We start from the raw sequence: 11,352 nt of genomic DNA on the forward strand, positions 1-11,352 counted from the left end.
TGGTTATTAAATAAAAAATAAAAATAATAAATATTTAAAATGAAAAAAATAAATCTTTGAATTAGAAAAAAAGAAAAAAATAAGAAAATGGCATTGGATCCTCTGGAACTAGAATTATGGACAGCTGTTAACCTCCATGTGGTTTCTGGGAACCAAATCCAGGTCCTCTATAAGAGCAGCCAGTGCTCTTAACTGCCGAGCCATCTTTCCAGTCCCCAACAGTATCTCAAATGATTCTAATGTGACAGGATGAAAAATTCAACCAGCCCACCTGACCCCTCCCATAACAAGGAAATGAGAAACTCTTGAATCTACCTTTTCATTTTCGACAGATCCCATATAATCCATCCATGTCACAGATGGAGAAACAAAATTAGACTGGCTGTTTCATTTCCAAGGTCTTAGCTACTTCCCCCAAATTCATTGATATTTATTATGTCCTAAATGCCTTACATAGATGACCAAATTAAGTTCTATCAGCCAATCCATGATTATTCAAAGATCGTCTTTAAAATAGTAAGGACTATAGAGGTTAACTACAATTTGTCCAGAGTCACAGAGCTGTTGAATGAAGGACTTGACAATGAAGAAAAGACGGGGAAGCAGAGTCTCCATTGCCACACTGAACTCTCAAAGTAAATCAAATAATTTTCTTGATTCTGCCTAGGAATTCCTTTATTATATAAAGTCATCTAGCAGCAAAACAAGGAGCTGCTGTCAAGCAACTTGAGTACTATGGACAGTTAACGTAACTTGGTGCTTAAACATGCTCTGTCTCCTCCACCACAAAGCAATGCAAGGACATGCAAGGTACAGCAATCTCTCATACAGAATTTTCTAGATTACTACAGTCACACAGAACTGTCCTAAAAGATAATGAATTCTTTGATACTCTGCAGATGAACTGTTTTCTATGACTCTGTTCTTAAGGTTTTGGATGAAAAATGTTTTGTTCATGGTTTCTGCACAACTAAGTCATCATGAGGGAGCAACCCTGTTAGGAAGAAGCTTTAGTCTGTTGACAGGATGGCTCTGTTCACAGTAAGTCATTGTCAGAGCCTCTTGTCATTTAAACCCTTTCCCTCCAACATTTCATCCTCACTTGGCTTCCATTAAGTCTAGTTGTCCAAGAATCCAACAACTCTAAAGAACAGATCTAAACAAATATCATCTCTATTTGATGAGCTAGGACTTCAGTTAAACACCCTACTCCTCCCAACCCTGATGACTTTTGCTACAACTTTTTCTACAACTCTAAACATATCAATAAGCATTCTAAATTTAGAGTATTCCTTAAAGACTTCATTTTTCTCCAAAGAGAATGAGGTATGAGAATATTACTTTCACAAACTACTGGAGTGAATAGTAAAAATTCATAACACTTAAAGCGCTTCCCATTCCAAATCCTCCAAGACAGAAAATATGCCTAATGACCACATGAGTTCAGAGAGCTGAGGGTCAAAACCTGCAGTGTTTCTAAGCTCAAGGATATGGAGACAGAGCTGTCGACTCTCTTGAGTTTATCACTCCAGTCATCTGGCTCATCATGCAGTTCCCCCAGAGAGACCTTGAATTTGGCCCTTAGCACAAAGCACCTGCCTGCCATGTCCAACTTCAAAGTCATTGGATTGCATAATTAGTAACAAGTCAGAAAGCAAGCAAAATGCTCCACATTAGCAAATGGTAGAATTATTCTAGTAAAAAACAAAAGCAAGACTAAGAAACTTGGTCAAAAACCAAATTCATCTGTGATAAGTGAGTTGTATTGTTTTAATCTGGTTATTTTTAAGTTTTTCATTGTAATAAATACAGATAATATAAAGCTTACCATAAATTATTTTAAGTGTACAGTTAAAAATTCTCACATTTTTGCATGGTCAGTCTTCTGAATTTTTTCATCTTGCAGAATTGGAACTCTGTGTCCATTAAACAATAGCTCCCCATACTCCAGCTCCTGGCAAGTACCACTCTACTTCCTGTTCCTACTAATTTGCTCTTAAGAACAAATTTAACTGGATAATTCATAGTATCTGTCCTTTTATTGATTTGTTTTACTTAGCATAATGTCCAACATGTACCATAGCATTGTCTCATGTATCAGAATTTCCTTCCTTTCAAGGCTGAATAATGTTCCATTGTATGTGCCACATTAATCTGCTGATTTTTAAGCCCAGAGTAGAAATCATTTTTTGGTCGATATATTCCATTATGGGTAAAACTCTGATATATGTATCAGATATAAAATAAATCTGTAGCAGATATAAAATTAATATAGACTAGATCTATGAAATAGGAAAACAAATAGAAAATCCCTACTTCCCACACTTCCTTAAAGATTCTTTTTGGTCTTTTTGAGACAGGGTCTCCCTATAGCCCCAGTTGGCCTGGAACTCACTATATAGACCATGCTGACGATGAACTCACAGAGCTCCGCCTACCTCTGCCTCCTGAGCACTGGAAATGAAGGCGTGTGCTACCACGCCTGACAACCTTAAAGACTTTTTAAGCTTTCTTGTCCTACTTCAATTTTATCTTTATAGTGTTTATATTAAAGTTTTTGGTCACTAGTAAAGCATCAGAAATCCATTTGTAACTTTACCAAACATATTTTTTTAACTTAAATAAAGCACAGTTATTTATTTGGAAAATATATGTGGTCACTGTGCTAGATAGCTTTAGTTCTCAATTTGACACACCTGGGCAGAGGGGTCCTCAACTGAGGAATTTTCTCCATTGGACTGGCCTGTGGTCATGCCTGTGGGACGTTTTCTTGATTGGTGAGGGACGTGGGAGGGGCCCAGCCCACTGTGGGCAGTGCCATCCCTGGGTAGGTGGACCTGTATGAAAGCAGGTTGAGCACAGGCTGGGGAAAAAAGGCAGTAAGTAGCCTACCTCCATGGTCTATCCTCTAGGTTCCTGCCCTGAGTTCCTACCTTGGGCTCCCTCAGTGATGAACTGTGATGGGGGAGATGTAAGCCAAATAAACCCTTTCCTCCCCAAGTTGGTTTTGGTCAGTATTTTTATCACAGCAATTGAAAGCAAACTAAGTCATGACTGTGGTTGGGATGGTAGAAAGACCTGAGTTGGAATTTGGTGCTAACACAAGAAGTACACTGTGGACAACTATCTCTTCCATGTCCCTGTTTCTTCATGTATCACTAACTGTATAGAATTATTTTTATAAGCGGCAAGTGAAAAAAACACATGTAAAGTGCTTAGTGTTAGACCTAGCATATCATAAAGATTGAGAGAACACTACTGTTATTTTTTTATTTTAAAGATATTCTTTTCAGAAATAATAGTACTTGACAATAATAAATTATTTTGTAGGAGCTTATGCTAACTAATCAAAGAATACCATTAATGGATTTCTCAAAGGCATTTATATTTATTAACATTTATGTAAACATATCTTTTTTTTTTTTTGGTCTTTTTGAGACAGGGTCTCCCTGTAGCCCCAGCTGACCTGGAACTTGCTATGTAGACCAGGCTGGCTTGGAACTCACAGAGATCTGCCTGCCTCTGCCTCCCAAGTGCTGGGATTAAAGGTGTGTGCCATCACGCCCGGCCTATGTAAACATATCTTATAGTAATTAAGCAATCATATTCTCTTTAAAAATTACACTTATGCCCTATAATGGTAACTAAATAGCTCTCAATCAGTGAAATCTGAAAATGCTTATGGAATGTTGTCTAGATGATGGCACACATTTTTCTGTTACATTTGAAATGAAAACTGACTTTCCTTCATCAGATTTTTATTTTTAATTCAATCATCCGTGCAGCAACAAAGCTTCACTCTGTTTTCTCCAACCTAGGGCACTCAAAGTCTCTTGGAGAAACAGAGCCTTTAGGCATGGGAATCTCTTTTCCAGATTATATTTAGGAAAAATAAAGACAAATGTGTCCACTGAATCCTACCCCAATGGCTTGCTGGAGCCCCTCTTTTGGGTGGCACAGACCCATGCGACTCTCCTGGCTTTTCAAAAGTAAGTATAAATTCAGTGAGTAAAAATATTTAGAAAAGTATCACATTCAGTTCTAGTTAATCTGCGTGGTCCAAAAAAATTAGACATGGAAATGGATATTTTTTAGACGAGGGTGAGAAAAAGAGAAAAAAAAAATTCAGGAGCAAACCTACAAGATTACCTCATCTAAAAAGCACTAACTTGATACCTAATGTGTTCTGAAACCCATCTGTCATCACTGATGGGTGGACCCTGGATGGTGGTACCATATTCCCAGTGTCCTCAGATGGAGAGACTCCTCCTCTTAGATGCAAAGATTCCTGTATATCTCCTTACACTGTATTAAAAGTCAAGCAGCAGGGGCTGGAGAGATGGCTCAGCAATTAAGAACACTGACTGCTCTTGCAGAGGACCTGGGTTTGATTCCCAGCACCCACATGGCAGCTAACAACCATCTATAACTCCAATTCCAGGGGATCCAAAACCCAGGCATTGCATGACACAGGTGCACCCACCTACATGCAATCATTACATTCATACACATAAAAGTAATAAATAAAATATTTAAAAATGAAAAGTCAAGCAGGATGCATCTATTTTTTGACATTTAAATTTTATAAAATTTGGGGTTGGGGATTTAGCTCAGTGGTAGAGCACTTGCCTAGCAAGCACAAGGCCTTAGGTTCAGTCCTCAGCTCCGAAAAAAAAAAAAAAAGATGAAATAACCAAAAAGACCCCCAAAATTTTTTTTATAAAATTCAAAATTTTTGTAAAATTTTCACAACTTCTTTTGTAATATTCACGTCACCTAGATATAGAAATCAATAAATAAACAAAGAGAATGTAGATTAAACAGTTACTACTAAACTTTCATCCACTTAGATAAATACAATGTACTGAAAAAAGGTAGAGAAGTAATTACCTGGCAAAGAAAAGTCTCCAGCATTATTGACAAACTTATCGGTCATTTCTCCAAACACGATCATCATGAGGGGAAGACCTGATCCATGAGCTATGGCCATGATGGTGCCCAGGAGCATAAACAATCTATCCTGCCAGTCGGAGTATCGGAACTGGGAGAAAAGGAAATAATATTTTGTTCATTAAATGGATTTCTTTTTTCATAACTGAATGATTTTGGGGTTTTATTTCAAGTCAGTACTACGTACTATTTTCACAGTTGCAAATGTAAATATATTACAGAAAGTGTGTAGATAGCAATCCAAATAATTATCAGATTAATTTCATGAACCTATGTATTTGTGAAGAAATCAACCTAATTCTACTTAATTAACAACTAATTTGGGTGAATATTCACAATACAATCAAAGAGATAAAGGTTTTGTTCCATGGGACTGAAGAGATGTCTCAGTGTTTAAGCACACAAGCTGCTCTTAGAGAGGACCTGAGTTCAGTTCCCAGCACCCATATGGAAGCTAACAACTGTGCATAACTGTAGGTCCAATAAGATCTGGTGCCCTTTTCTGGTCTCTGCAGGCATTGTACACATGAGTGCACTTACATACATGTGGGCAAAACACTCATGTTCATAAAGTAAAAAATAAAATTTAAAAAATTTAAGGTTTGGATCCATTAAGAAATGAAGTTTTCTCTCCTATAGCTTGTGTGTGGTGAATTAAGGTGAGCTAGGGCCAGGCATTAAGTTCACACAGACACATATGAGCATGTGCATATACACATGTACACATGTATACATGCACAATCTTATCCTTCTAAACAGTGCATGCACAGAATATTTCAGGAGAATTTAAAATAGGAAGAAACAAACCTTCTGAGTTAACTGAGGAGTTTAGTGAGTTTTATGAGACCTACTGAGGACTAAATCCCTTTAGAAAGTTAAATTAGCTTTCAGTGTATCTATCTGTGGGATTTAGGGAAGTCTTGTTCATGAAGAATCATGAAACATGAGGGAGAATCAACTGAGACAACAAACAGTTATCTAAAGAGCACAGAATGAGTCAGGATAGTGAAGTGGCATCTTTGAGGGTTGAGGCTGAGTCACACTGGGTCAATACCCAGTGAGGCTGAGGTTGGGAGCACACAGTGGGGAGTGAGTATGTGTGCAAACTGTTTTCAGTGAGTTCCAGGAGTTCAGCTGGGTCCAAGGACAGTGGAGCAAATTCCACCATCAAACACACAGGGAAAGCAGGGGGACTGAAGAAAACGAAGGGTCAGAGTGAGGAAGAGTTCGGATTAAAACAAAGGGAAGGACAAAAATCAAAAGCAAATGAGAGTGGCTTCTGAAATTGCTAGAAAAGAACCAGTGACCACAGGGTTTGTTTTTATTGGCCTCTAGGGAAGAAAGTTAGAGCATTTGGGCCTTTCGACATTCTTTCAAGGCACATGGTCTTGTATTGTTATTTTTTATTGGCTATTATATGACATCGAGGAAGGTTTTAATGTTTTCGATGTTCATTGAATTAAACTCAAAATTCTAAGGTTAAATTTAAAGTTAGGTGAATTTACCAAGTAAACCTAGATTTGGTTGTGATTTTTCAACAAAACAAGGTATTTCTTTCTTTTTTTTTTTTTTTTTTTCGGTCTTTTTGAGACAGGGTCTCCCTGTAGCCCCAGCTGTCCTGGAACTGACTGTGTACTGTGTAGACCAGGCTGGCCTTGAACTCACAGAGATCCGCCTGCCTCTGCCTCCCGAGTGCTGGGATTAAAGGCGTGCACCACCACACCCAGCCAAAACAAGGTATTTCTAATCCTACTATAATCAGTTTTGTCCTGAACTCTTTTCAGACAAAAAAAATCTATTCAGAGGCAGGATAATGATTAAACTTAGATTCAATCTAAACTAAATCTATCAAATTCAAACAAGATGAGTATACTTTCACTTTACAATATATACTTTTCTATTTTCTTCAGGAGACAGATTTTAAATTAGCATTAAATCAGATGTTGTTTCACAATGTATTCTCTGAAGCACTGAATTAAATTTGGGGGAGAGGGTAGCTGGTGAGGTGGCTCAGTGGGGAAAGGCTCTTGCCCTTCAAGCCTGACAACCCTGAGTTCATTTCTAAACTTTGCAGGTAGAAGGAGATAACCAATCCCTTAAAGCTGTCCTTTGAGCTCCACCCATATACTGTGGATACACACACCTGTACTCACACACATCATGCAAACACCACCTTGGGATCTTGGGCCATTGTCTGCAATAAATCAACCCACATAGTGTAGGCACACAAATAATAAACAAACAAAAAAGTTTTACTCTTACTGAAACTTTTAAACAGCAATGTTTTAAACAAACAACAAGAGAAAAGAGTGTAAACAGGGGCTTGGGAGTGGTGTGAGAATGTGCAATCAAGTGCGGGCATTTTAGTGCCTTTTCATCCGTTTGCTTTCTAAGTCGGTAATTTCAACAGACAAGCACTAAATTCTAATTTCTTTACTGGCAAAAGCTGTCAGTTAGAAACACATCACATTTACCCAAAGTAGGCAAACACTTTCATGGCCTGCCTCTCTGAGGCATCTTTGCAAATGAAAACAGATTAGATTTTTTTCCCAAAAATATGTCAGCTTGCCTTATACCCTCAGAAAAGCAATGGAAACAGTCTAAAACAGAATCATACTCCTTAATCATTATCCCATGCTCAACCAATTTCCTTGTAAGTCAATTGTGAATATAGACTTCTGGTTTGAAACTACTGCTTTGGGTTGGTGGGGGGGGGGATTGTTATAAAGAAAGACATTTTCTTGAAACTAGTTAGTTTCCATAGTGTCTTTAATTTGCTTCATTTTTTTCTTCATAGTATTACTTCCCTAGGTAACAGTGAGTCAGCCTACCCCTCCTTTGTTACCTTCAATCTTGGGATCTTGGGTCATTGTTTATAGTAAGTCAACTGGTACAGTGTGGGCAATCCATTGCTGCATAAAACAGACTTAAAGTACTTGCACTTTAAGTTGAGTCAAAGTACTTGACTCAGCTCTCCAAATCTGAATGGAAGGTAGGATTATTCCCATTTAATATTTCACAGCTTACCAGTGTCATTGGTCCAATTAAATTCACTTTCTTCATTTTTTCCCTGTCTTGGTTGCTGTAAAAATACAATTGCTTCAATTTAAAACTGTAAGAAACAATATACTGAACATATATTTGGATAGTTATGATGTTGAATTGTAACATTTCAAATATGAGTTAGGTCTACTATTGTCAAAATTAACTAGTTTAACAAATTCTCCAATGTAGCCATCAAGTACAAAGGTAACTGTCCAAGGTACTACAAGGACATAACAGATAACTATGGTGGGTCACCTGCCTTACAGAACTTATGCACAGATAGAAGATGACTACACTAACAATGTTTAATAAATCATTTAAAGTTTATTTTTATAAAAAAGTACAAGTTGACCCAAAATTAAGAAAGACTACTCTTCTGAATGATTGTGAGGAGTGTTATCAAGAAATCTTGCTTACTGTACATCCAAGATACATCTACTCCTCTCCCCACTTTTCTTCCTATGTTCCCTCTGTCTAATCTCCCAACTTCCATTTATACCTGCTTTGATCTATCTTTGACTTACAACACAATCCTTTGAAACCTCAAGTTACTTCTCTACTCAGGCAATGACAATGACTCCACTTTTTCTCAGAATGAAGTAAAAATCCTTACACCAGCTGCTCAGGTCCACATGTTCTGTTACCTTTCTGACCTCATCATCCACTCGAAGCATTCCTTACTTTGCTCTGAGAGGCAAACCTGGCCTTACTGTTGTTCTGTGCATACACCAAACACACCCCCATCTCAGGGTCTTTGCACTATCAGGTACTCTTGCCAGGAAGACTCTCCAAATACCCAATGAGCTCTCTTCTCATTTCCTTCCACTCTCTGCTCAAATATTACCTTCCAAATAAGACCTGTCCTAACCACCTGATAAAACTGCTCAATATTTCTGCTATGTTCGCCTCATTTTTTTCAATCTTTGTTAATTTTTCTTAGCACTCATTGCATTTTAACAGACGAACATGGGCCACTAAGTATGTTCAGAAGAATGTATCACAGGCATGTTTGGAAGAAGCACATTCATCACCCTCAATTTGCTCCATATTACAGAAGTATGGTTAACCATCCTTGAATGTAATTCTTTGTCTGATTATAAAAGATTACTCTCAATTTAATTTAATAATCTGACAGTATTAACTTATTCTTAACATTCCATCTTTCTGTTTTGAGCTCCTTCTTTCTAACAGAAAGCTGTGAGCTTTTAATGAGAATGTCCCTGGGCTGCAGAGTGTTACTACACCTTTTGCAGGGAGCTCCTACTTACACTCATCAAATGTTCAGCCAGTGCAATACATAAATAGCCTTCTTCATGAAAATGCCATCTATTAATAGATTCACTGTCATTCCCGGCCTAAATTGCCAGATGACAAAAACCACATTTTTCTCTTAGAAGTAACATCATCCGTCAGTTCTTCTAACTCTATATGGACAAAATAAAATTTTCTGTGAATAAATACCAAGATTCTTAGAAAAACAGGGCAATATCACTGTCCAAACAAGTTAACAGACTAAAATAATGCTTCAGTTTAAGCATCAGATAGGCATATTTTCAGTTGGCTAATCAGACCCCTTGCAGCTTGAGGACAAACTATAGAACCAGATAAATTTGTCCCTCTGGGTGACAACTCCATGACACATGTCAATTAGTTCCGGGTGGCCTAGCATGAACTCAGAGACTGTAATAGCCTCATAAACTATTTGAGGCTGAAGACAAAAATGATTCACTATTCCCACGATGAAAGGGGAAACAGACACACACTTGACTGGGCCATTCTCCCTGACAAAAGCCTGTATGTGTGGTTCACTGGGCCTGAAGGAGGACCAAACCCAGAGCCAGAGCGAAGGCTCGAGAAAGACCCACAGGCGGAGGAAGCTGTGGGTATCCCTACTTGCACTTGGCCAAAAACTGATTTGGAAGCAGAGGTCGGAGAAGAATGAGGCTGCTCCCCCGTCACACACACACACACACACACACACACACACACACACACACACACACACACACACACACACACGCACACACCAGAGAAGAGAAACTTGGAACCAGCTTTCAGATGGGAGAAGGGACCGAGAAGAGGAAGAGAAATGAGCATGGCAGGAGGTTTTTCTTTGCTACCCTAGTTCAAAAGCCCAACTTCAATGGCAGGTGTTTGGTGCTCTACCAGCTTGAATAGTCAGACGATGTATAATGAAAGTTATCTCTAAATTAAGTTATAGAATACAAAGAATGTTATACAACACCGATATTCATCCAGTCACCCCTGCCCCGAAGGACAGGAGCTTTTGAAGATAGCCTCTTCTCTCTGAACCTGTTCCAAAAGGAGCCTCTGAGACTTTCCTGAGGCCACTTAGAACTTCTGCTTCCAGAGAAGCCTCCCAAAGGCCGAAGGTATCAACCGATTTCCTCCACTTCTTTCCAGGACTCAGGTATAACGGAAAAGCCGGTGCTTGTGGCGATGTATACCTGCTGCTGCCTAGTTCAAAGTCGCCCTCCACAGTCCTGGAGCGCTGGGCTGCTCCGTTCCTTGCTGCTTCCAGATCCATCTCAACCTGGGGAGAAACCACAGCCTCAGGTCCGAGTGCACCCGACCCAGGGGGTAGGGGTGGGGAGCTCCTGTCTCCTCGCAGCCCCCGGCACCGGGTGCAAGGCTGCGGGGATGCGAGGCTCCAGGAGCGGGTGCGCTGCAGCCTCCCTCCGCCACTTCGCTCACCTGGACCTCGCGCGCGTGTGCCAGATCAGCCGGCGGGCTGCAGACCTGGACTTTGCTCGCCGCGGCCTAGTCCCCGCCCCGCACACGTGTCTGGCGCGCCTGCGGCCCCTCTGGCTGCGGTGGGGCAAGGGCCCCGGGCCGCTGGAGCAGCGTGCCGGGTCTCCGAGCGCCAGGGGCCCAGCGCGGCGCCCTTGCAGTCCCGGATGCCGCGCCTCGGCCGCCTCCCACCCGGGCTAGCAGCCAGCCGGGCCGCGCAGCAGCTGCAGATAAGCCCAGCGGCCACTGCCGCCAGCACCCGCAGGCCACCCAGCCCCGAAAGCCGCGGCCACACCCCCACCACGCTCGCTTTTGAAACACTGCTGAGGGACAGCTTCAGGACGTCCAACAATCGGGAGCTCTGAGGACCGGGAGAGAGCTCGGAGTTTGCTACTTCTGCATCTTGTTTTAGTCCATGGTACCAAAGCCAACCAACTCGCCGCATGGCGGGAGCTAACCTGGGTGGGCCCAGAAGCATCACCATGTGCTCCTGGGTTAAGAGAAACCCGTGGTTCTTCTCTAAGTACCCACAGGGGAGGGGTACCTAGAGACACAGAACTTTAGGGCTGAAAAGGACTTGAATGATCCCCATATTTTAACACCTGA

General features: G+C 40.6%; 1 protein-coding gene across 5 annotated transcripts in view; it reads right to left on the minus strand.

Annotated features, from left to right (window-relative positions):
- Positions 1-10,857, minus strand: part of Abcb4 (ATP binding cassette subfamily B member 4) — a 92,506-nt gene extending 81,649 nt beyond the window's left edge. The window contains exons 1-4 of one of the 5 annotated variants that reach the window (XM_008822485.1): positions 10,711-10,857; positions 10,464-10,549; positions 7,978-8,032; positions 4,891-5,041 (exon numbers count right to left, since the gene is read on the minus strand). In XM_008822485.1, coding sequence (XP_008820707.1) covers positions 4,891-5,041; positions 7,978-8,032; positions 10,464-10,543 — 286 coding nt within the window. In that variant the 5' untranslated portion in view covers positions 10,544-10,549; positions 10,711-10,857. Of the gene's footprint in view, positions 1-4,890; positions 5,042-7,977; positions 8,033-9,263; positions 9,420-10,240; positions 10,666-10,710 lie in introns of those variants that run through there. The other 4 variants (XM_029558317.1, XM_029558318.1, XM_029558315.1 and 1 more) reach the window with 4 other exon arrangements.
- Between the last annotated feature and the right edge of the window lie 495 nt (positions 10,858-11,352).

This window comes from Nannospalax galili, unplaced genomic scaffold (genome assembly GCF_000622305.1).
Source record: "Nannospalax galili isolate Female #2095 unplaced genomic scaffold, S.galili_v1.0 scaffold85, whole genome shotgun sequence".
Classification (NCBI taxonomy): Eukaryota; Metazoa; Chordata; class Mammalia; order Rodentia; family Spalacidae; genus Nannospalax; species Nannospalax galili.